This window comes from Pleurodeles waltl, chromosome 9 (genome assembly GCF_031143425.1).
Source record: "Pleurodeles waltl isolate 20211129_DDA chromosome 9, aPleWal1.hap1.20221129, whole genome shotgun sequence".
Classification (NCBI taxonomy): Eukaryota; Metazoa; Chordata; class Amphibia; order Caudata; family Salamandridae; genus Pleurodeles; species Pleurodeles waltl.
Window position 1 is genome coordinate 639,049,379 of NC_090448.1, and position 26,657 is coordinate 639,076,035.

Below are 26,657 nucleotides of genomic sequence, written 5' to 3' on the forward strand. Positions count from 1 at the left end.
GACATTATAAAATCGGACATGTCTTCTTTATATCATGGGCAGAGTCAGACACGATCTATCATGCAGCTGGGTTGGACTCTTCAGACCTTGAAGGCGGGTCGCGTTCCATGGCAGCACATTCGTGCCAGAGAGATCTTTATCTCCTTTAATTTAACTCGTCAACAACAATTGATTGCTAAGAAGGAAGCGACGTATGTTATGTTAAATATTGAAAAATTGGAGAAACTGCCTTTTACGGTGGCTGAGATTCCGTCAGCTGAGTGGTTGATTCATGGGGTTATTAATTTGCCTATCTCCACTCTGCAATTTACTTCTTGTTTGAAGCACATTCCGGTGGGTAGATATGAACTATTGGGTGACAGTTACATACACGAGGTGTGGGAGCTTCCTTTTCAGTACAGATGTGTTAATGGTTTGCGGGAAGTTTTTCTTAGCGGTAGCGAATGCGAAGCTTCTGTTAGCCATTCCATGGTTTGTAAACAGCTGTCCTTGCACGGAGCGTGTAATGCTTCGATTGCTAACTTAGCTTGTTATCTGAAGGGAGTTCCAGTCCCGGTAATTAAAAACACTTTCCAGGTGCTTTCTAACAGCAGTTACATTGTTCTTAACAGCGAACGCTGCTGTGGCATGCGTGCCGGAATAGTTTACGTTGTTGTCGTCAACAAGGCCGTTACGTGCTGCGGGAATGTGTTGTTTCCCCCTACTGAATTTAGGGAGGTAGCGGACATCTGGCCTCATATTGCTACTCCCAAGGTTGATTTCGACAAGTTGAGTCGGCTGAAAGCTTTATTGTTTCAAAAGCATGTGGCCCTTACATCTGCTAGCGAGACCTACCCACTTCAAGTGGCAAGGTCATCGGCGGAGATACAGTCCCTTTTGAATACTAACTTTCCGAGTCACTTCGGTGAACTTGTGGGACGTATATTTAATGCATCCAGCACTGCTGGTATTGCTCATTTTTTCAAAGCCGTTGGTGTTGGTTTCGTTCACACCTTCTCTTCCATATTCGGTTTGATACCTTCGGCTATACACTCTATTTTCGGAAGCATTTTTGGGGGTTTCCCAATTACTTTGGCTTTATTGGCTGGAGTTTTGCTATTGTTACTATTTTTTCGCAATGGCTATCCCGCCGCAACGAGATCCTGTATTGCTGCTCCCGTCAGCGCAGCTGTGTCGTGAACGCATGATGCAGCGTTTTGGAGCAACACTCCTGGCTCATTTGGAGTGTGACTGGTCTTTGTCATTCCGACCGGTTTTGGATTGTGTGCAACCCGTGTTTCGATGCCTTTGGTGCTCGTTTGAACATGCACTGGCTTTCTGTCTCTCACTGCAGCGCTCTCCAGTGGTTGATCTTGATCTGCTGATGTTCCCGATTAGGGCTCATTCCCAGACTTGTGCACTACGGTTGCGTTTGCTTCGTGAAGCGGATTATGAGATTCCCTTCCTGGAGGAAGATGGTTTTGTCTCTTTCCTTGGCACTACACGGGGTGCCGCCCTGAATGGTTTTGGGGCTTTGGAACACACCTGCTCCATGGTACTTTGTGGCGTGGATCTTCCGATATTGACATATCTCGAAGTGGAGGAGCTTCTACGTTCTATTGCTTCTGTCTGACAATTGGATTTTTTTTTTTTCGACTAAATTGACACTATATTGCAATTCGCTCTATCGTCACATGTTTCCTAAATTCATGACTTTGTTGTCTTCTCATCTTGTCGAAATGTTGTGTTTAAGTTTAGGTTATGTTTTTTTCTATTAGAACCACTTGCTACCGACAAGGGGAGGGTGTAGTGTGGTCAGTTTTACGTATATTTTGCGCATTAGCTTCAGGCTTTAGGCCTCTGTGCACTTTGCCCTAAATATATTTTATTCATTTGCTAACAGCTTAGAGCCTCTGTGCCCTTTATTCTAAATGCTTTTTATTAGGCTTCGTACTGTTATTTTTCAGAATAGCCAGTTCTACGGTATTGTTTTTTATTCATATCACACTGTTTTGCCTACTTCAGCACTGGAGTTCTTCATAACATATTCACTCTGTGCTTCAGTCAAGGATACAGTCTGGTACATTGCCGATAGAAGTGGTAGGAGTCTAGACTTGCCATTCCTGCGTAGGGACATTTTGTGATCACGATGACATGTTAGTTATAAAATCACTTCCTTGTCCCAATACATGGAAGAGGGAGATTCCGACCAGGGAACCACAACTAGACGCTGACTGCCTCGTTGCAGATGCTGAACCAGATCACAGGCCTTTGCTCAGGTATGAGTGTGTCTGTCTCCCTAGGGATACAGAAAGGCAAGCTAGAAGCTTAACATGCTGTGCTCTAAATAGAACAAGCAGAGGGAGAGTAGAAATGGTTAGGAATTATGATAGCTTTATTTCTATGTTTTACTCTCCTGGTTACTATATCAATCCTACTATGTTGTATTGTTCTGGTTATTGCGGCTCACGCCTTCATATCTAAAAAAACAGTTGTTTTATTAAAACATTATATAAAACTTATACTGTCTTTGTCAGTTGTATATGAGACCTTATTGTGAATGAGAGAGTTGGTTTGGATCTGAGTGACCACGACTTCCCTGAGAAGTTCCAAAGATGTCATGCGCTCGGCTGCCCAATCATTTCTTCCCCGTGGGAGAAATGAGGCACTGCTAGTTAGCCGGAGCAACAACCGACCGAGTTCCTTACAAGTGGGTCAGACTCAGTCCCCCACACCGTTATCGATCCTGCTGCCTAGAAATCCAGTAGTCTCATTTAGGATAATGAGAGCCCACGCGACAGGAGCTGAGAGGCTGCACTGCGCCTCCCCCCCTTTGGAAAAAGGGCCCACCAGGAGGCCTGCAAAGTGAGCTGTGCACTGCGGCTTGGAAGGCGCACCAAGCGCACCGTTGCTGAATAGCTGCAGCGCTAACCAGGCTGGATGACAATTGTCCAGATGCCCACAGGGCTCTGAAGCCGTCAGCCACACAGGGAGCCCAACACTTGCTGGGTGGTTTGCCAACAGGGAAAGCAGCTGTTTCCCGAAACTCGCATCTGCCCTGTGATTTTTATTTGCTGGGCCCTGCCACGCCCGGTGCTCTTGAACACTGCAGCCTTGGAAGACGACCGGTGAGTGAGGCCTAGTGCGGCCGGTCTTCGAGAGAGGAGTGCGGCCGCGGCCTATGACATCCCTGTGAGGGGCACACAAATGAGGGGCGCAGCTGGGTTCCTGGACCTGCCCTGGAGCTGGCGATAGTGGAGAAAGGTGGCAGCCCTATTGGGGGCCAGAGAAAATAACGACCTGGATGTGGGGCTCCCTGGGGCCTCAGGAGATCTCACCTTGAACTGGTATGCTGCTGGGAACGGCCGGACAGGTGTGGATGAGCATCTGGCTGGGATAAAGCAGTGGGTCACTGACAACTCTTCAACTGCCCCACCCAGCAAACGGACTGATCTGCATTCCCCCAGACCACAGGAGTAGCAAGGTCCAACAGAGACATACTACCCATGTGTGGCTGAGGATAGTGGAGCGAATGCCACATGACGTTACCTTTAGCCATGTGCCTCGAGCTTTCGTTTATCCTGTCTGGGGGAGATACTATTTAAGGCTCACATATGGCAGCCTGGGCAGACTCTTGCTGAGAATGCAGTGAGGGGTTCAGAGCTGGCACTGCCTGTGGATTGTGGAGGGCCCCCAAGATCCTGTGGGTCCGCACCTGCATCAATGGTGATTGAGTGGACAGCGGTAACATGGCCTGCCGATCAGTGCCCCAATGGACCGTGTTGCCCATCCCCCCACGTGATTCCCCTGTATAATGGAAACCGGGCTCCTGTGGGCAGACCATGACAAGCTTGCAGATAGAATGGATAAGATGGAGTTCTCTCTGACTTTTATGCGACCCTCCTTGGTGGCTGTACAACAACTGAAACGCCTTCCAACTGAAGTGTGCAATCTCAAGCCAAGGGCAGGGGATTCGGAGGGGAGCACAAGACGAAATAAAGTTCTCTTCCTGGGCTTTCCCGAAAGGGGAGAAGGCCCCAATGAGCAACTCTTTAGTGAAGACTAGTGGTCTTTTGGGTGGTGGGGGAGAGGTGGGGGGGGGGGGGGGCAATGTTATTTTTGAGCAGTGTACATATATTAGCATTTCTCTGTGCTGGATAATTTTACACTTATGTATGACACCTATAACACACTAACATGGAGGATTTCCAATTGTGTGCGTTCCACAGAGATGGATAGATCAGTACTCTTTCTCCCCAGGACCCAGCGCCTGCAGGCGACCAGACACTTCAGACAATGGACATCTACGGCACAACTCTAAGATATCTGGCGATTGGGCCACCCAGGGCAAGCAGAATACTCTTATTACGCCCTGGGCACATCCTTCGCAGTGTGCTGGCACACACAGAATTAGCAGTGGTGACAGTAGTAGAGGACCTGAAAGGTCAGCATAGGGAAGAAATGGGCTGCCTTAATAATACTAGCTGTAAGGCATCCTTAACTCTAACACACAAAAGTGGATAAGCTAGGCCACATGTTGGCATGGCATCTCGCTCCGCCGTTCCTATGACTTATTGGGGTGATTCAGACTCCTAATGGCAAGGTTATGAGCTCCTAGGTGGCTATATGTGAGGTCTTTTCACAGTACTATGAGATGCTGTACCCCACTGTAGGAAGTTGGCTCTGTATGCACTATTTCAAAGTAAGGAATAGTATGCACAGAGTCCAAGGGTTCCCCTTAGAGGTAAGATAGTGGCAAAAAGAGATAATACTAATGCTCTATTTTGTGGTAGTGTGGTCGAGCAGTAGGCTTATCAAAGGAGTAGTGTTAAGCATTTGTTGTACATACACACAGGCAATAAATGAGGAACACACACTCAGAGACAATTCCAAGCCAATAGGTTTTGTTATAGAAAAATATATTTTCTTAGTTTATTTTAAGAACCACAGGTTCAAATTCTACATGTAATATCTCATTTGAAAGGTATTGCAGGTAAGTACTTTAGGAACTTTGAATAATTACAGTAGCATATATACTTTTCACATAAAACACAAATAGCTGTTTTAAAAGTGGACACAGTGCAATTTTCACAGTTCCTGGGGGAGGTAAAGTATTGTTAGTTTTAGCAGGTAAGTAAATTACCTACAGGTTTAAGTTTTGGGTCCAAGGTAGCCCACCGTTAGGGGTTCAGAGCAACCCCAAAGTTACCACACCAGCAGCTCAGGGCCGGTCAGGTGCAGAGGTCAAAGAGGTGCCCAAAACACATAGGCTTCAATGGAGAGAAGGGGGTGCCCCGGTTCCAGTCTGCCAGCAGATAAGTACCCGCGTCTTCGGAGGGCAGACCAGGGGGGTTTTGAAGGGCACCGGGGGGGACACAAGTCCACACAGAAAGTACACCCTCAGCAGCGCGGGGGCGGCCGTGTGCAGTGTGCAAACAAGCGTTGGGTTCTCTGTAGGTTTCAATGGGAGACCAAGGGGTCTCTTCAGCGGTGCAGGCAGGCAAGGGGTGGGCTCCTCGGGGTAGCCACCACCTAGGCAAGGGAGAGGGCCTCCTGGGGGTCACTCCTGCACTGAAGTTCCGTTCCTTCAGGTGCTGGGTGCAGGGTCTTTTCCAGCCGTCAGGACTTTAAGATCAGGCAGTCACGGTCAGGGGAAGCCTCGGGATTCCCTCTGCAGGCGTCGCTGTGGGGGCTCAGGTGGGACAACTTTGGTTACTCACGGTCTCGGAGTCGCCGGAGGGTCCTCCCTGAGGTGTTGGTTCTCCACCAGTCGAGTCGGGGTCGCCGGGTGCAGTGTTGCAAGTCTCACACTTCTTGCGGGGATTTGCAGGGATCTTTAAATCTGCTCCTCTGTAACAAAGTTGCAGTTCTTTTGGAGCAGTGCCGCTGTCCTCGGGAGTTTCTTGTCTTTCTTGAAGCAGGGCAGTCCTCAGAGGATTCAGAGGTCGCTGGTCCCTTGGAAAGCGTCGCTGGAGCAGGTTTCTTTGGAAGGCAGGAGACAGGCCGGTAAGTCTGGGGCCAAAGCAGTTGGTGTCTTCTGTTCTTCCTCTGCAGGGGTTTTTCAGCTCAGCAGTCCTCTTCTTCTTGTAGTTTCAGGAATCTGTTTTCCTAGGTTCAGGGAAGCCCTTAAATACTAAATTTAAGGGCGTGTTTAGGTCTGGGGGGTTAGTAGTCAATGGCTACTAGCCCTGAGGGTGAGTACACCCTCTTTGTGCCTCCTCCCAAGGGGAGGGGGGCACATCCCTAATCATATTGGGGGAATCCTCCATCTGCAAGATGGAGGATTTCTAAAAGTTTGAGTCACTTCAGCTCAGGACACCTTAGGGGCTGTTCTGACTGGCCAGTGACAACTCCTTGTTTTTCTCATTAATTTCTCCGGCCTTGCCGCCAAAAGTGGGGGCCGTGGCCGGAGGGGGCGGGCAACTCCACTAGCTGGAGTGTCCTGCGGTGCTGGAACAAAGGAGTGAGCCTTTGAGGCTCACCGCCAGGTGTTACAGCTCCTGCCTGGGGGAGGTGTTAGCATCTCCACCCAGTGCAGGCTTTGTTACTGGCCTCAGAGTGACAAAGGCACTCTCCCCATGGGGCCAGCAACATGTCTCTAGTGTGGCAGGCTGCTGGAACCAGTCAGCCTACACAGATAGTCGGTTAAAGTTTCAGGGGGCACCTCTAAGGTGCCCTCTGGGGTGTATTTTACAATAAAATGTACACTGGCATCAGTGTGCATTTATTGTGCTGAGAAGTTTGATACCAAACTTCCCAGTTTTCAGTGTAGCCATTATGGTGCTGTGGAGTTCGTGTTTGACAAACTCCCAGACCATATACTCTTATGGCTACCCTGCACTTACAATGTCTAAGGTTTGGCTTAGACACTGTAGGGGCACAGTGCTCATGCACTGGTGCCCTCACCTATGGTATAGTGCACCCTGCCTTAGGGCTGTAAGGCCTGCTAGAGGGGTGACTTATCTATACTTGCATAGGTAGTGAGAGGTTGGCATGGCACCCTGAGGGGAGTGCCATGTCGACTTACTCATTTTGTTCTCACCAGCACACACAAGCTGGCAAGCAGTGTGTCTGTGCTGAGTGAGGGGTCCCCATGGTGGCATAAGACATGCTGCAGCCCTTAGAGACCTTCCCTGGCATCAGGGCCCTTGGTACCAGAGGTACCAGTTACAAGGGACTTACCTGGATGCCAGGGTGTGCCAATTGTGGATACAAAAGTACAGGTTAGGGAAAGAACACTGGTGCTGGGGCCTGGTTAGCAGGCCTCAGCACACTTTCAATTCAAAACATAGCATCAGCAAAGGCAAAAAGTCAGGGGGTAACCATGCCAAGGAGGCATTTCCTTACACCCACCCCCCTGAACCTTTTCCCAGACTGCCTCTGAAACTGTATCACTAGGGCTACCCTCCTCACCCTGACCCTCTGCAATTCCAGGAACTTGGGCAACCCTTACAGCTTGAGGAAATACAGACAGCAATACAACAGATGGACCGCAGTAAGGTGCAATGTGTCAGGAGGCATACCATCAGCAAGGCTGCCGGATTCTCTATTGGGGGGGGGGGGGGGGGGGGGACATGAAGTGGTGTTGCCCAAACCTGGCAGACACCCCTGGAGGTTGGCTCCTATTGTCAGTGCTGGACATGGGACTATAAAATAGTGAGCAAAGTGTTGGCAAACAGATTGCTGGTCCACCCCGACCAATGCGGGTTTTTCCTCAATAGAGCCAATTACTATAACACGCAAAAGCTGTGCTAAGTCATGGGTGCGGTCGAAGGGTCTGCAGACTTCCCATCGATGGGATCCCTGGATTTTGAAAAAGCCTTCGACACCCTTGAGTGGTCTTACTGGATGCTTGTCCTAGAGGCCCTTGGGAAGAGTTTTGAGTTTCTGAAATGGGTGAAGTTGTACTACATGACACCCCAGACCAGGGTGCGGAGAGATCATCAAATATCTCAGCAATTTGACATTGGGAGGGATACACAGCAGGATTGGCTCCCTTACCCCCATAATTTGTGCCCTGGCAATGAAACCCCTGACCACTATGCTGCGAGCAAGAGGCCCAGAATTGGGCCCCACTGGCACATAGTCTTTCTCTATGATGATGATGATAATAATGTCCTGGTCTACCCTGCAGGACCTTAGGAGAGCGCTGCCACCCTTTTTTTGCTTTTTCAGACGGTGGGCCTGCAAGTGAATTGGGGAAAGTTCTATATCTTCCCCACTGTGTGACAGATGAAGCGTGCAGATGCTGAGGAGATGGACACTGATCGTCTACCTTGGCAGTTAGAGGTGTTTCTGTATCTCGGGGTGAACATGTACCACACCAGTAGGGACCTCCTTAATGAGAACCATGATAAAGCCCCTAGCATCGCTGAAGCAATCCTTGGGCTTCTGGGCGCACTTGCCCCTCTCGCCTATGGGTCGTGCATCCAGAGCAAAAATTATAATAATCCTGCGGATCCTTGATTTCTTCACAGCAGTGCCTGCAATCGCCACCATAGCCTTTTTCAAGGACTTACGGAGATTAATATCTGATCTCATATGGGGCGAGCGCACAAGTGAGTATCTGCTCGAATACTCCAGTGTCCCTTAACAGAACGAGGCATGGGAGTGTCTGATTGCGAGCTCAATTTCCCAGCAGCACAGTCGCAATGACCTATGCATTGCCTAGATGGGGACGCAGTGGGTAAGGGCAGGTCAGTCAGAGAAGAACTGGGTGGTCTGGGACTACTGGACAGGCTGCTGATGCCGGGGGGGTCCAACCAAGTGTACAAGTAGACTGGCACGCAGTGCTGCTGAAACTGACAAGGCATGACAAGCCACGACGAGGCACACCACCGTACGTTCTGCAATTAATACTCTGGTGCATAGCTAGGATGAGGGCTTTTGTAGAGGCACATGACTCAGTGCCCTGGTGGGGATTTCTAACTTGGAAGATTTATACCATAATGGGTATATGCGCTCCTTTCAGGATTTGCAGGCTGTTAACCTGGGAGCTAGCCAATTCCTACCATACAACACTCTCATCCTTGAGATCAGAAATTTCTCGATGGTGGGTCAGGAGACCTTGGTGTAAACTGATGCACAACCTAGGTCATAAGGCTGTCACAGTGCTATATGCAGCGCAGAGGCACAGGCCTTGCGCTGATGAGCAGGCCCCGCAGGGATACATGCCGGGGGACAGACCTAAATACTAAGAACAGGAAGATGACGCTTGAACAGGTAAAACGGGTGTTATGCAATATCTGGCTAAAGCTTACCCAATTCAATTATCTGCACCACACATACCTTACCCTGTACCATCAACATAGGATGTTCCGGGGAGTGGTCACCATGACGCAACTTTCCTCCACATGGTGTGGGAATGTCTTCCACTAGCACAGATATGGGTGCAAGTTACGAAACATGTATCCAAGGTGATCAATGTGCACCTGCCACCTGAACTTCTTCTATGCTTGGTGTCATTAAACACAGGAATAGTTCTAAACATTACCTCAAACTAGATGACCTGGCTATGGCCCTCTTCAAGCGACTGATAGCTATGTCCTGGAAGGCAGTGCAACCACCCTCAACTGACTGCTGGTTCTGGGTTGTAATTAGGTGGGCGACTGCCAAGGCCAACGTTATTGTATGCGACTTACAGATGTGGGGTGAGAGGAGTGCTGCCACCCTATGGGGCACCTATAGACTTAGGCTGCAAGACAAATTAGATGTCCCTACTTTATATTGGCATGGTCCAGGATACTCCTGGCCCCTTGCACCGCGTGGGTTGGCCACGGCTGTACCAACTCTGCAGGCCCCCTGACATGGGATTCTGCTGAATTCCCTCCCTTCCCCCCCCCCCCAACACACACACACACACACACACACACGGACACGGATTGTCCCTGCCCTTGGGCGCCCTGATAATAGAAAGAGCAGAGAGCGTAACCACCACCCCCCCCCCATGTATCTTTGCTTCTTGTTATCACAGGTGTTGCAACATTAAGATCTCATGGCCACCCCCAGGTTCCCAGATGGTTTAAACATGTTTTGGATTGTATCATTCACATCACTGTTGTAAAATGGATATATACTGAAGGCATTGGCGTGGAGAATGTATTGACCTAGCCCACCTCCCCTGTACAGGGGTTACCGCAGAACCCATGAATATGGTCTACAAACACATCATTCCTTTGTTAGGTAATGTTACATTTCTGGGATTTTTGCCAGTTCATACGCTGATATAAATGCTGCTTTTTGCCAATGTCGTGATCACTGTTGTTACAACTTGAAAATGGCAATAAAGACATTTAAAAATAAAAATAAACTGACCAATGCTTCTATTGAAATACAAGCAGGCCTATTCTCTTTTAGTTTTCATGCAGTGCAATTATATCCAATATCCACAACAGAGGTATTCATGATCAAGGCATTGAGGTTTAGCTATGAGAAACTATGTTGGTGGATTCAAATGGCATCACTGAGGAGTGCTCCACTGCGCATGCGAATGGATAGAGGGATGTGCACCGTGACGCGATCGCTACTACACCATTCCAAGTGCCAGGGAGTCTTAAAATGTAAAACAAAAGTGATAGCATGAGAGGAACTCCAGAGGAGCAAAAATATTAATTTTAAAATCATTCAGGATGTAATAACTAACCAAAGACAGGGACAATGTATCATGTTTGATGCCAATGCCTTAATTCAGTTATTTCTTCAAAGGAAGCACACAAACAGATATTGTTTGAAACAAAAAAACAATTAATCGACCTAAAACTCAAAGACAGTACTAAGTCCACCAGTGTTTTTGCCCCGACCAAGGCGGCAGACAGAAAGGAAGAAGCATGCTGGTACAATCAAAAGGTACAAGCGCTTCTCAAATGGGTATCCTATGGAGGGCACATGAGGACATTGGTATAACGTACCCAGGCACCTAATTAGTATACCTACCAAAGCAGCACATAGCTCAAATCAGATTACTGGAGACTGGTACCTAGAGTATGTACCAGTATTCAGCAACAGCAGTGCTTAGAAGGTTGACTAAAAGTACAATAGAAGGCACATAATGCTGCAAACTACCCCTTATTATCTACTCACTGCTAAAATTACAGATTTATGTCTGATGAAAAATGAGTTGTAAGGACTTTCTTCTTTGAGGAAAGTGTAAGGTTCTGTTGTGGAAACGTGTTAATGTTGGGAGGGCATCACATCAGAAGTAAAGAATGTTAACAGAGTGTGCAGGCTTGAAACATTATGTAGTAGGAAAGGCACACTCCAAGCTAACCTGAATGTAATATGAAAATCCCACCAATTGCAATGAATGCTAAAGTACACACTTTCCTGTGACATTAGGTCAAAGCTAGCATCCAACAGGATTGCCTTCTAGGCAGCAGACTGGATCAGTGACAACAGGGAATAAATGGGTCCTGTACACTTTGGTGAACCTGCACCCTCCAGGCAGCAGGAAGTAATTCAGTGCAAGCTGTGGGTGAGGGAACTTCTTTACTTACTGTCTCGTAGTCCCGGAGTGCTGCCTTGAACTTTCCAAGTGCCATGTTGCTAGTTGCCCTTCTGTAGTATCCTTTAATGTACTTCTTGTCCAGCTCAATGGCCTTTGTGGCGTCAGATAGAGCATATCCATAGCATTCTGTTCGTAAGTATGCAAGGCTGCGATTTCCATAGTATACTGCATTGTCAGGATTCAGTTCAATGGCGTCGCTATAAAACTTCACAGCATTCTCATAGTCCTTAACTAAAAAATAAAAAAAAGAGAGAAGTTAAAAATACATCAGGACGATAACCATGCAATATGACCTATAATTGTTAATCAAGAAGGTGAATAGACAGGTACAAACTAATAAGATGCAGATGGGGGAACAGACATACAGGGGAGAGACAGGTACACAAAAATTGTGTGATGCCCTCTTAGAAGGCAATTGTTGCCTGCAAGGAAACCAAGCATTGCATTTGATCTTGATTTCGCCCAGCATGCTGTGCAACAAGTGCCCTTTCAAGGGCATGCCTCGATCATAAGCAGGACTTAAAAAAAAAAAAAAACTTGGGATGCTGGGTATCATCTGGAACACCAACATAAGAATAAGAATCATCTAAGGGAATGAGGGCAGGGGTGTGGAATTTAATAAAATATCTACTTGTCCATGGGACACGGTGCTTCTTAAATCTACTTGTCCTGTAAAAACATCTACTTGTCACTTTGGTGCCATGTAGTGTGGCGACAAATTATGACAACAATCTCATTATGTAAAAGCTCTGATAACAGCCTCTCTGATTATGCGTGGGCTTCTACTGTAGTAGGGCTTGAATACTTGCAGTGTAAGTAATCCCTACTATACTAATTAGGGAGGGTAATCCCTACTATAGTAATTTCCTTATTTTGCCACCTTTATGCAGATCTACATACTGGGGCTGGAGGAAGCAGTAAGCAATAGTTCCAGGACTGGAATGCCTTCACATCTGCAAACCTAACTTACACGTTTTAATGATTTTCACCAGCTCTTTTTTTCTAATATTTTGCCATAATGAGAAAGGTTGGAAATTTACTCCGGACAATGGCAGGAGTAGAATTTCTTCCAGGACTGGGAAAAACGTGGTTGGAGGGAAAGTGAACTTGTAAATGCTCAATAGATTTTCTCATGAGCAAATAGATACATGCATATGTGCTCCAGCTAAAATACAGTTCACAAATATTTCCTAGGAGTACAATTTCCTGGTCTACTTCTGTAAGTTCTTATGAATTCAAGAAAGCCACTAATTCAAAGACATATACCATGGATGCGCTTTTGTGACTTTCTTTATGAATTGGGACCCTTATTAGGTCTGACATTAACAAAAACATTTTTTTTTTTTCTTTTTTTTTTTTTTTTTTTTTTTTTAAATCAGCTACCTTTACTGTGATTGTACTGTGATTGATCGCATTCTGCTCTTCCACAATGAGCATAGTGGCACACAGAGTTGTTTTGTTCAGTACCAGGGACTACTGTGGCATTCAGTGGAGTAATGAAACTGGAGAGGGGGCCCTGCAAAGAACAGGGACCCCACCCCCCCCCCCCAGACTCAGGGGAGGTGCTGTGCTGAGGGGGGTCCCCTGCTGGGCCTTTGTTACCTCACTGGCGGCAATGTGTGCTTTTTGGGTCCAACAACTTTTTATTCTTTTTGCCAGTGATTGTTACATTGGTGAAGGCCTGGCAGCTACCACAACAATAGTTTTACAAAAGCCATGTCAAAACAAGACATGCATTGACGAAACCAAAAGTCTCAAAAAATGTCAGACTGGTTGGCTTTGCCAGTGCTTGTTTATTTTCATGCTTTCCATAATCTTGTTGAAAATGATTACACTGATTTTCCATTAGGAATATTTTTTGGAAATACTAACATGCATCAACACATTTTACTAAATGACGCTTCAAAGAAATAGTACCTAAAATTTCATAGCAGCAAAATAAAAATCCTACTTGCATTTTTTCCCAAACATTTTATCTTGAAAGCAAATAATCATCACTCTTGCTTACAAGCTTCTGCAAACTTTACATATAAATCAGAGTATTCTGGAAGCATTATACTTCACCTCATTTTGTTAAACTTTTCAAACTTGTGTACACATTTATTTTTTTACCTGGAACCACTGTCAGCAGTGCAGTGTGAACTTAAAGTTTACTTACAGCGCTCACCTTAATAACCCCTTTGCTGCCAGGCCTTTTCCCCCTCCTTTGCCGAGCCTTTTTTTGGCTATTTGGGGCAGTTCGTGCTTAGGCCCTCATAACTTTTTGTTCACATAAGCTACCCACGCCAAATTTGCGTCCTTTTATTCCCAACGTCCTAGGGATTCTAGAGGTACGCAGACTTTGTGGGTTCCCCAGAAGGAGGCCAAGAAATCAGCCAAAATACAGTGACAATTTCGGGTTTTTTTTTAAAAATGGGAAAAAGGGGCTGCAGAAGAAGGCTTGTGGTTTTTTCCCTGAAAATGGCATCAACAAAGGGTTTGCGGTGCTAAAATCACCAGCTTCCCAGCTTTCAGGAACAGGCAGACTTGAATCAGAAAACCCAACTTTCAGCACAATTTTGCCATTTTACTGGGACATACCCCATTTTTATGATTTTTTGTGCTTTCAGCCTCCTTCCAGTCAGTGACAGAAATGGGCATGAAACCAATGCTGGATCCCAGAAACTGAAACATTTCTGAAAAGTAGACAACATTCTGAATTCAGCAAGGGGTAATTTGTGTAGATCCTACAAGGGTTTCCTACAGAAAACAACAACTGGAAAAAAGATATATTGAAATTGAGGTGAAAAAATCTGCAATTGTTCTCAACGTTTTACTCTAACTTTTTCCTGCAATGTCAGATTTTTTAAAGCAATATACCGTTACGTCTGCTGGACTCTTCTGGTTGCGGGGATATATAGGGCTTGTAGGTTAATCAAGAACTCTAGGTACCCAGAGCCAATAAATGACCTGCACCCTGCCTTGGGTTTTCATTCTATACCGGGTATACAGCAATTCATTTGCTGAAATATAAAGAGTAAAAAATAGCTATCAAGAAAACCTTTGTATTTCCAAAATGGGCACAAGATCAGGTGTTGAGGAGCAGTGGTTATTTGCACATCTCTGAATTTCGGGGTGCCCATACTTGCATGCGAATTACAGGGCATTTCTCAAATAGACGTCTTTTTTACACACTCTCTAATATTTGGAAGGAAAAAATGTAGAGAAAGACAAGGGGCAATAACACTTGTTTTGCTATTCTATATTCCCCCAAGTCTCCCGATAAAAATGATACCTCAGTTGTGTGGGTAGGCCTAGCGCCCGCGACAGGAAATGCCCCAAAACACAACGTGGACACATCCCTTTTATTTTTTATTTTTTACAGATAACAGAGGTGTTTTTTGCAAAGTACCTACCTGTAGATTTTGGCCCCTAGCTCAGCCGGCACCTAGGGAAACCTACCAAACCTGTGCATTTTTGAAAACTAGAGAACGAGGGGAATCCAGGATGGGGTGACTTGTGGGGCTGTTACCCAGAATCCTTTGCAATCCTCAAAATTTGGCTAAAAAACAACAAAAAAAAAAAAAAAAAAAAATCCTCACATTTCGGTGACAGAAAGTTCTGGAATCTGAGAGGAGCCACAATTTCCTTCCACCCAGCGTTCCGCCAAGTCTCCCGATAAAAATGGTACCTCACTTGTGTGGGTGGGCCTAGCGCCCACGAAAGGAAATGGCCCAAAACACAACGTGGACACATCTCTTTTCTGTGAAAAAAAGTGCGGTGTTTTTTGCAAAGTGCCTACCTGTGGATTTTGGCCTCTAGCTCAACCGGCCCCGGGGGGGGGTCAGAAATGGCCTAAAATAAATTTGCCCCCCCACGACCCCCGGACAGCGACCCTTGCCTACGGGTTCGCTCCCCTTGCGTGACGGCGCAAAATAAAAAAAAGATCCCCAGAGGCTAGTGGTTTCTGTCCCCCCTTGGAGGCAGATTCACCTAAAATCGTCCGATTTGCCCCCAAGGGGAGCAGAAATGGTCTAAATAAAATTTGCCCCTGTAGGGGAGCGACCCTTCCCTAAGGGGTCGCTCCCCATCTCTATAAAAAACAAAAAATTAGCCCTGGCGCCAGATCGCCTAATAACAATAGGCCGATCTGCCCCCGGGGGGGGCAGAAATGGCCTAAAATAAATTTGCCACCTCTAAAAAAAAAAAAAAAAACTCCCTGGTGTCTAGTGGTTTCTGTCCCCCTTGGGGGCAGAGTGGCCTCATAAAAATAGGTAAATCTGCCCCCAAGGGGGGCAGAAATGGCCTCGATATAATTTGCCCCCTATGGGAGCGACCCTTGCCTAAGGGGTCGCTCCCCACCTCTAAAAAAAAAAAACTAAAACCCAATTTTTTTTTTTTTTTTTTAAATGTATCCCTGGTGCCTAGAGGTTTCTCCCCCTTTGGGGGGGTGGGAGGGGTTGGGGGGGAAAGGGGGGGGTGGACGACCGTAAAAAAAAAAATGCTATTGCCCAGAGTTACAGAGTGGGACCCATTAATTAGATTAGGCACCGATGCGAGAATTATCAGGTCAGAGGAAATTGAGCCCAAGACCCGCCGAGGCGGGAATTGAACCCTGGTCCCAGGCCAGATTTCTGCATCAGGGTCTGCCGCTCTAACCATTGAGCCACACTTCTCCACGTAGTAAGTAACTACACATCACTGTGCTTATGCTTTGGCACTTCAGTTGGTGACAGCATTGCTCTAACCTGGTGTGAGAGCCATCACATATAGCAAAGACTATGTCTGCTCTGCAGAAGGCCCATTTGAAAGGAAACCTCATCAAATCGGTTTCAGGACACTGACAGAGAGATCCACTTCACAGTGACTAGAAAATTACTTTAGATTTGGGTTCCAAACAATCCCACTTGGTTTTAGTTCTATGTTCTTCATGATCATGGGAAGGAGTTCGCTGCAGGGTACTCAGATTACTGGCATCCAGGGTTGGTGTCTTTGACCTCCAGGCTCCCAGAAAAGAGGAGACATCACCTGAAGCCTGCCCCATCTTGCCACTGCAAGCCTAGCTGGTCTGTTGAGAGAGGGGAGGAAGTATTTGACCTTGCAGTGAGATGACTGCCCGAGGAAAAGCTCAGCTTTGTGCCCAGAGCCTGGGACAGCCCACAAGAGAAGATTGAATCGAGGGACAGTAACGTGACTGGTGCCAACCCGAGTCTCTCTGGGGGCATGCCAGCCTTCTCGCACGCCGAGTCGAAGAAATGTACCCAGCACTGACCTGAGACTTTGAGTGGGGCTCCTGGCCTCCCTGCAAGATTCCTGAACAAGTCCTGAGAGTCTGCACAGCTAAGTGTCAGACAGGGCAATATCTAGCATGATTGCAATGTTGCAAACCATCAACAGAAGACAACAGATTTGTGCTGACTACTGCTGCTGGAAGACTTCAGACCTGAAATGGTTGGGGGGGGTGTCTCCTCGTTGGTTGAATGGTGGGACCATCAGGGCCTAACTTGCTGAAATGTCCTCAACTGAGAAATAGAGGAGGGCATTCTGCCTGCCTAGGCCACTAGTATATACCACAAGCAGAACCGCTCACTGTGCTATTGCAAGCAAGCCTTGCATTTGAGACCCAGTGCCAACACAGGTAAAGTGCAAACAAGTTAACAGAACACTGATTGTATGCCTCTACCGATAAATAAGTGGGTGATAGAATTAATATAAAAAAAATTAACCCTAAATGAACTCGTCATGATTAGAACATGAGTGAACTGACCTAAGGATCCAGGAAGGCTTCTTGCAAATCTCAGATTGGACAGCCCAGTGCAGGAACCCGCTAAGCAGACTGTATCATATGAAAAACATAAAGGGACCTGCAGAGCTGTAGAAAACTACCAGCATATAGAAGACCATAAAACTGCACATCTATCTCTAAAACTTCATCATCCAACATACTGATACATACCATGTCCTATAACACAATAACTGCACCTGGGTGGTCATCACACATGACATGGAAACAGTTCCCACACAGGATCAAAACAAATACAACATCCTTCCAACCCCACACCCTACACAGCGTAGCATTCTACTCATGAATGCAAGCAATATATAGGGGTAGTAAGCACTACATAAATGCTGGAATATGATATATTACTGAGGTTCTATTTTTACTTAATATCACTGTATTCTATTCTGCAGATTATAACTTCGTGCAATATGTTGTAGGATCTTGTGCTTGATATATCACACTCTATGATAAAATACTTCTCTTTCTACGAACAGCTAAGCACTGAGCTGGACAGCAAGCTATTGTCTCTGTTGTTTAACTGTTGAGTTGCGAGTCTCTGGTCCCACACCATTTCCCTAAGTATCTTTTGACTGTTAGCCCCTAAGATTCAAGCAGAAAAAGGGAGTGCACAGCACCCAGTTTACAGTTCCATAATAGATCAGGCTTTGGGACATAAGTAGTTAAAGGGCCGCAAGTACCTCAGTTGAGACCCAGTAACCCACCCTCGCCCTGTGACTCACAAACAGTTCTGAAGCAAACATGACAAGGTCGCATTACACAGAGAAATAAGACCGACTAAGGAATCGGATATTCATATCAATTAAATATGCACTATGTTTTGAAAGTGTAGGCTAGAAGTAGGAGTAATGTTTTAGCTGTTACTATGAGAGATTGTTCATTGTGGGAATTGCGAGTATGACAAAAGAGCTTTTGAGCATGGTACAGTGAGTTTGAAGACCCATTTAAAGTTGGTATGGCTAAACGAATGCCGAGGCCAAAGCCAGCAAGGAAGAACATTACAGACTAGGGAACCAGGAAACCCAAACAATCTGATCAGCAGTGGAGACCTGGAAATTTTGGATAGATCAGTTGTGGTGTTCATCAGAAGTGTGACATTGCAGATTGCAAGCATTTTGCATGGACAGCCAGGGAACAGAAAGTGATGAAATAGGGTAAAGAAGCAGGACACAACACTGGATAGGAGGGCAAGTGATTTGATTAGCTGGGAATGTGGCAGACTACTGACTGGCTAACTTCATAATGCAAAATCATCTCAGCAGGTATGGTGAGGGGAAAGGAGTTGGGCAGAACGGGAGGTGATAGAGACTAGGGAGTGCCATATGAGGCAGTGGTGTAACGTTACAGCCCTTGCGTTCTGCGGGCCCCTACAGTACAGTGACTGGGATCCTAACTGGGTTTGGGTGGGAGGTAGGGGGGCTGACCTTGCAGGGAGGTCCCCTCAGGGTTTGTTACACCATTGATATGAGGATTCGCCTGGAGCAGTTCAAAACAGCTTAATGGTAAATATTTTCAAAGAGAGAAAGGATGAAAAGTCTTGAGCATAAAGACTGTACAAAGTAATGGGGACGATATAAGGGAAAGAAAGATTAAAGAGTTCTTGTTCACAACAGCATGAAGATTTGGCAGAATAAAGGACGGAGGGCTGGAGTGCCATGGGTTACTCTATATGGAGTGTGGTGGCTAGGGTTCAGATTTCTATCACCTACACCAGTGGGACCCCATTCACATTATGTGTGATTGGATGCACTGCGTGACTCAGGGTTTCTGGTATTGAGCCTCAATTGTGAAACTTTGAAAGGCATTGTGGAAGCTAAAACTGTATAAATGAAGGCCTCGAGAGACGTACTGGTAGTCATGTGGGAGTAAAATGTCAGAGGGGAGCAAGGCAGCTATCAATCAGAAGCACAGGGTACATTTAAGTTCAATGGAGAGACATCTTTTACAAGGTGCAGGGTATCAATGACTCAAAACACATGCAGTTTATTAGAGTGGAATAAAGAGGTACTCACCATGAGATGCAGGGCATCAATAATTTTCACAAAGAAGGGGTGCTAATGTACATATACCAAGAGGATGGCTTGGCAGGGATAGCATGTACAAATTAAAATAAAGACCTGCATGTGCAATAAAGTGGTATAATTTCCAACACAAAACAGTAGTCAAAAGTTGTGAAGTTAAGGGGTATCTGTAGAAAGCGACAGGAACACTTAGCAAGACAGTGTACCAGTGGAGTTTCATCTTCTATTCAGGGTTCCCTTCACAGTTTTGTCCTTGATGGTTTTGTGAGCTGCATGGGGCTTTAGGCACTGGATGAAAATGATGGCTTGAGGGTACAGTGAAGGAGGATGACTCCAACCTGAGACTGTGGTTGTAAGAGTCTCACAAGCCAGTGGAGGCAACCGTTATTCTTCTGAGGGTAGAGAGGAGAAGCATGAGAGCCGACCTTTGGGTAAGAGAAGTTATTCATAATGTTTCTGACAGTTTGTTCTGACCACTTTAGATTGCAGTACTGTTCCAACCCCATTCACGTCAATTCGACAAGGAGAGCTTGCAGAGTAATATCAACCTTTGAGTAACAAGGTGTGTTATACACCAACGTCTTCTTGGTAAAGAAAGCTTCAGGGATAAAAGGATCATAACGGACATAGAAGGGGTCAACTTATGTGTGAAATAGTGAATTTCATATAGTCCTGTCAATTAACCCCCTAGTTCTACCAAGGGTATACCCTGGACGTCTTCATTATGCAATTGCTCTCTTTTTAATCTACTTTCAGGCTGAAATCGGCTACTGGAATATTCACAACAAAAATTTGGTGTAATTGGTAGGGATCTGGATCTTCTAATACAAGTTGACCTAATATTGACTAACACTAGATAACTGACTAACCTTCATAGAAAATACAGTTGGTCACAATTTAGGGTAGGAATCAGTGGTTTGTCCTGTTTTAATGGCACAATAACTGGCAAGATCAGTGGGAAGGTGGTACCTACAAGGATAGATGCCTCTTGTTTTCTGCACTCCAACTTTCACACTCAAAGAACAGAATAAGAACACCACAAAAGCAGGCAGATGTGCTTGTGCCTATACTCGTGCCTGTGTCGAATTGCTGTACGACAGAGCAACCACCAGGATTGACACCACCAACCTTCCCCCCACTGTTGGTCCCGGTCTTCCTAGGCTCCTTCCGCTGCTGTTGTGACAATTTCTCATGTCCACTCAGGCACTGGGCAGAGGTGTAGTAGCTGTCGGGCAGCCATCATGGTGAGTGTTTTGGGTTGGGAGTGAGCTGGGAAATCAGGTAACGAGGGGTAAAGCGGTCAGGAGCAGTTCCCTCTGTGTCAGTGCAGCTGGAGGGCGGGTGGTTGTCAGTGTGGCCAGCAGTTGGCAGACTGAGATACTAAGCAAGCAGCAGTGGCCCTTGATGAAATGCAAGCCTGTTTGATACCAGCGATATTCAGCTTCTCACACTTTAAGCTAATCAACAGTTCAAATAAGTTTAAAAATGCATGTGACTGAAATCTAGTGAGATCTATTTCAACGCTTGGGGTTTTTGTCACAAGAATCACTTTTTCTTCAAGGGGGGTTGACTGAGTTGATCAACTTGCAGAGGAACCCAAGTCACTAAAACAGAGCCACAAATCCACTAATGGACCAATTGTCACTAGCAAGGTGAGTTACCACGTGTACTGCTGTGTGTTGGATAGGCAGCACTTGCTCAGGAGGCCAAGCTGTGGGAATAAACAAACATAAAACCTTATTGTCTAATAATTCTACAGGATTCTATTATATTATGTTAAATAGATCACAAGAGGTTCAGGTGGGCTCGGAAACCGGAAATAAAAATATATATTTGAAAGACCGAACACTAACATTTAAAAAGGACAGGCAATACAATGAAGTAGCAGTCTCAAAAGCAGTAAAATGTCAATGCAAAACCTTCCCAAAATAAAAAAATAGGACAAGAAAAAGAGCCAGTTTTTTTGCCATAACTAGCGCAGTCATTAAAGACACAGATTGTTCTAACACCATAATTCTACTAAGAAACCTAGTGATAAGAACAGGGACTTAAACATAAATGCCCTAATCTGTTCCAATAGTAAAATCACGACAGTAGCACAAACAATATACCTGAGACCAACCTAACACTTGATTCAGAATCAATTCCCAGTCGGAAGATTGCACATTAAATAATATCAGTCAAAGTTCTTCAGTAGAACTTAATAGTAGCCTGGATAATTCTGACATTCTAAAGGAACTGGAGAAAGCCAAGGTACAGGAGGAGCTATTTAATAAATACTAAAAATGATAAGGAGATGGGAAGTGATAAGGACAACAAACTATCAACTTATCTAGGCTTAGTAGCAAACGGGGAACAGAATTAAAAACTCTCACGAAATGTATCAAATTGAATGTTGGGATCTGAATGCGTAAAATAATACGAAGAATAAAACGGTTCTCAAATTATATATGAAGAACATACGATTTCCATTTTGGTCACACATTACTCGAATGCTAATAATGATTGCTAACATAAGATTCTCCTAAAAAAAAAAATATATAAATATATATCTATATCTCTCAATCTCTCAATAGAAACAAGGAAATTTGAAAGAAACTAGGGATAACACCAATGAGACTTAAGAAGTTGTGGAAGCTTAAAAAATAAATCTAAATCCTCTTCCAGTAGTGGCCCGGAAACTATTACTGAATTTTAAGGACAAGAAACAACATAAGGAACAACACAGGTACAGGGAGTGAATCATTCCTAAAGAACTTATAGCCTCGAATACGGGCATACAAAACTCTGACGTAAAAAAATGAAGAAGAGCAAAACAATATGCTAAAAACACCAACTGGAAAAAAAGATTTTTTTTTTAAAAAAAAGAGAAAGTCAGGCGACTGCTGCTGGAAATTTGAAAGAATCAATGGATAACATTACTGAACGAAACTGCAAAGCACATAAATGCAATGGCACATCTGATAAAACATTTTGGAAAAGTAACTGTTACAAAGAAAAACATTAATTTACCACAAAAATCTGACTCAATAAAAGGTCAGCTAACCTTAATGAATTTACAACATTTACCCTGGAACACAATACTACAGAATACCTATTCACCCGGGGATAAAACGCAATACTTCTGATTCCCAGAGTCCTAAGTGTACACTTAATACAGCAGAATCAAAGCAAATTGATTTCTGTCTGCAGTACCTCTCTGAAGGTTGTCATGATATTTTTGATAGCGAGACAATCTAAAATCTCTTATGTTTCACTGAAGAACTGAATCAAGTTATGTGAGATGATCTTTTAAGTAGTGAGTTTATATTTGCTATACCTCTGTCTGCCTATGCTGGATGTTCCCTGTTATTACTATTTTCCAATTAGACAGGTGCCATGTACCCTGCTATATGTTGAGCATGCGATGGAAAGAGATTAATTTAAAAGGCAAGCTATGCACTTTAGGCTGTGTGTATTTTAAACAAGGCTGTTTAAATAAGTACAAGTGCCTCGTATTTATGTCATAACATGATGCACTGTTCAGTGATCAATTAAAAAGGCCTAATTTTCCCGTGGTCCTTCTTTTCTGCCAGAATGTCTGGTATTTTGGTTTTTACAATGACTGTTGACTAATTATGCACTGGTGAGCAATTAAAGACCTCCGTTTCCTGCTGCCCTTGTTCCCTGCCACAGTATCTGTAATTTTATTTTGTTTGTACAATGGCTGCTGACTAATTAAGAGCCTCCGTTTCATGCTGCTTTTTCGTGCCGGAAGCTGTCTTTTGATTGGCAGACATCGCTCTCTAAGAGCATAATGGGCTACAAATGCCACGTTAAAGTGTAACTGCCCACTTATCTTTGTCAATCTATCTGAAGATAGAGTGGTCTCTCTCAGCAGCACAGCCCCTAGGATTGGAGTCCTGCTGCCTGTGACAGGAGCAACCCAGACACTTTCCTGAAAGCTGGGGGCTTCCAAACTCTTTGAATCCCAACTTTGAGATTACTTTCTACAATCTTGAACCCTGAAAAGTAGATGTTCAGCACGAGCTGCTGCACCTACCTCGCCTTGGCTACAACCAACATACCCATACTGCCAGTCAGTGCTCTAGATACTTCACTCCATTACATGGACCTCAGGATAGATCACTAGCCAGGCTCCTCTCATTTTTTGTTTCTTCTTTTAAAGACACCCTTACAATTTGAATTTAAATGAGGAAGTTGTTACAGAAGAACAAGAAAAACAAAAAAAAACAAAAAGACCCTCAAGTGGCATTCGATTTTTTTTGTGTAAGTTCCTGTTTGATATTTTTTTTCAAGGACTCGCACACAAACTCTCTAAATGAATCTTTATTGAAAAAAAAAGTAATTATTTATTTAAGTCTAATTTTACCTTACGGAAATGAGAAGGGTAAACTCGACGGTGGTCTCTGCAAGTTATTTAAAAATAAGACTGCCCAAAGACATTCCTACGTTAAGAGAAGTATATCTTCGACCTGTATTTAATGTGGAGAACATGCAACTAGAAAGGAATGATGATAAAACATGGGGTATAAAACCTTTCAGGGATGTGGAATTCCTATCGCCCGACGCCCAGGACATCTTGTTTGGGGTCAAGGGCAACAAGTTTTTATGTTTACTTTGTCCTTGGGACAAGTAGGCCCAACCCTCTGCAGCACAAACCCTTTGGCTGCCTGTTTACAGAGAGTGGAACTCTCTACAGTTGAGGTAATGTGTTTCCAAAAGATAATGCTGTTCGAACTTGTATTTATGGTTCATTATTTGAAAACCTTCATTATTAGGGTGAGTGCTGTAAATAAATGTTTTAAGGTCACACTTCACTACTGACGCTGGTTCCAGTACAAATAAAAAAAACGTGTATACACATGTTTGAAAAGTTTAGGCTATGAGGCTAAGTATAATGCTCCCAGAATGCTCTCTGATTAGATGCAAATGAGGTGTCATTTAGTAAAATGTTTTGATGCATGCTAATATTTCCCAAAAATATTTCTAATGGAAAATCAGTGTAACCATTTTCAACACGATTATGGGAAGCATGAAAATAAACAAACACTGACAAAGCCAACTGATCTGACATATTTTTTATAAGTCTTTTAGTTTCATCAATGCGTGTCTTGTTTTGACATGGCTTTTGTAACACTTTATTGTTGTGGGAGCTACCAGGCCCTCAACATTGTAACAAACACTGGCAAAAAAAAAAAAAAAACGTTTTTGAACTCTAAAAGCACACGTTGCCACCAGTGGCATAACAAAGGCCCCGCAGCCGCCCTCCAGGGGGCCCCTTCAGCACAGCACCTGCCCTGAGTGAGTCTGGAGAGGGGGCTCCTCCATGTTCTTTGCAAAGGGGCACCCTCCAGTTTCGTTACGTCACTGATTGCCACTGTAGTTCCTGACACTGAACAAAACTACTTTGTGTGCCAATGTGCTCCTTGTGGAAGAGAAGAATGCGATCTCTCACAGTAAAGCCAGCCGAAAGAGAGAGAAATAGAAGTTTAATAAAAACAAAATGTCTTTAACACCAGACCTAATTAGGGACCAAGATCCACATGTAGGTAGCTTTTTGCATGTCGCAAACAGCGACTTTCGCTGTTTGCGACGTGCAAAAAGCACATTGCGGTGCACAAACCCAGTTTTGCGATTTGGTAACCTGGTTACCGAATCGCGAAACGGGTTTGCGACTCGCAATTAGGAAGGGGTGTTCCCTTCCTAATTATGACTCGCAGTGCAATGTAGGATTGTTTTGCGAACGCGGGCGCGAACCAATCACAGTTTGCACCCATTTCAAATGGGTGCTAACACTTACACAAAAGGGAAGGGGTCCCCCTGGGACCCCTTCCCCATTGTGAATGTCACTGTAAACATTTTTTCAGAGCAGGCAGTGGTCCGCAGGACCACTGCCTGCTCTGAAAAAATGAAATGAAAACGTTTAATTTTTCGTTTTTGTAATGCATCTCGTTTTCCTTTAAGGAAAACGGGCTGCATTACAAAAAAAAAAAAAAATGCTTTATTGAAAAGCAGTCACAGACATGGTGGTCTGCTGTCTCCAGCAGGCTACCATCCCTGTGAGGCCGCCATTCGCAAGGGGGTCGCAAATTGCGACCCACCTCATGATTATTCATGAGGTGTGCATTTGCGAAGCCCTTGCGAATCACAGATTGTGTCAGGGACACCATCCTACATTCGGATTTGCGACTCGCAATTTGCGGGTCGCAAATCTGAACCTACCTACATGTGGCCCCAAATTCTTAAAGAAAGTCACAAAAGTGCATCCATGGTATATGTCGTACCCCTATAAAATATTTGTGAACTGTATTTTAGCATGGGTAAATACGCATGTGTAGATTTGCTCATGTGAAAATCTATTGAGCATTTGCAAGTTCATTTTCCCTCCAGCCACTTTCTTCCCAACCCTGGAAGAAGTTCTAATTCTGCCATTGTCAGGAGTAAATGTCCAACCTTTCTTATTATGGGAAAATATTAGAGAGAAGCTGGTGAAGATCTTTAAAACATGCAGGTTAGTAGGTTTGCAGACTCAAAGGCATTCCAGCCCTGGAACTATTGCTTACTGCTTCCTCTAGCCACAGTATGCAGATCTGCAGAAAGGTGGAAAAATAAGGAAATTGCTACAGTAGGGATTGAAACTGCAAGTATTCAAGCCCTACTATGGTAGTAGCCCTGGCATAATCAGAGAGGCTATTATCAGAGCTCTTACATAATGAGATTGCTGCCATAATTTGGCGCCACACTACATGGCACCAAAGGGACAAGTAGATCTTTTTACAGGACAAGTAGATTTGAGAAGCAACCTGTCCTGTGGACAAGTAGATATTTTAATAAATTCCACACCCCTGCCTTTGCAGTGCTCCTAGTACCTCCACACCAAACATATTTTTACTAGGTACTTTAAATCTATGTTCCTGGCCAACTGCCAGTATACAGAGGCAAATTAAGGAGAATAAAATAGAACTGTTAACTTTTTTTGAATCAGTATCAAATTATTTGCTTCAAGAAACCCCAAAAGACACCAACGTTGATCTCTCAACTTCACTATATTGGAATGTTTCACAACAAAGGCAAGCATGGCCAGGCCGATTTGGGGACTAGCAAATTTAATTAAGAACAATATTGGATTGGAGAAACCAAAGTAATTGTGAAATCAAAAAATATTTTCACAGTGTCTCTTACACTTAAAGACAAAACTAAAATTACTTTGGTCAACTTTTCCACTGGAAACAACAAGAAATAAAAAAACAAGTCAATCAAATGAGCAATTAACTTCAACATATAATTGACTTTAACATAGATGGTACTGTACTAATAACCAGGGATTTCAGAAGGAGCATTTACAATTTTTTCTGGAATTTAGACAAGGAGT

General features: G+C 44.6%; 1 protein-coding gene across 2 annotated transcripts in view; it reads right to left on the reverse strand.

The window, feature by feature from the left end:
- The window catches only part of PPP5C (protein phosphatase 5 catalytic subunit), a 269,413-nt gene that overhangs the window by 218,421 nt on the left and 24,335 nt on the right, over nucleotides 1–26,657 (reverse strand). For both annotated transcript variants that reach the window (XM_069207677.1, XM_069207678.1), the window contains exon 2: nucleotides 11,472–11,713. In XM_069207677.1, coding sequence (XP_069063778.1) covers nucleotides 11,472–11,713 — 242 coding nt within the window. The remainder of the gene's footprint in view (nucleotides 1–11,471; nucleotides 11,714–26,657) is intronic.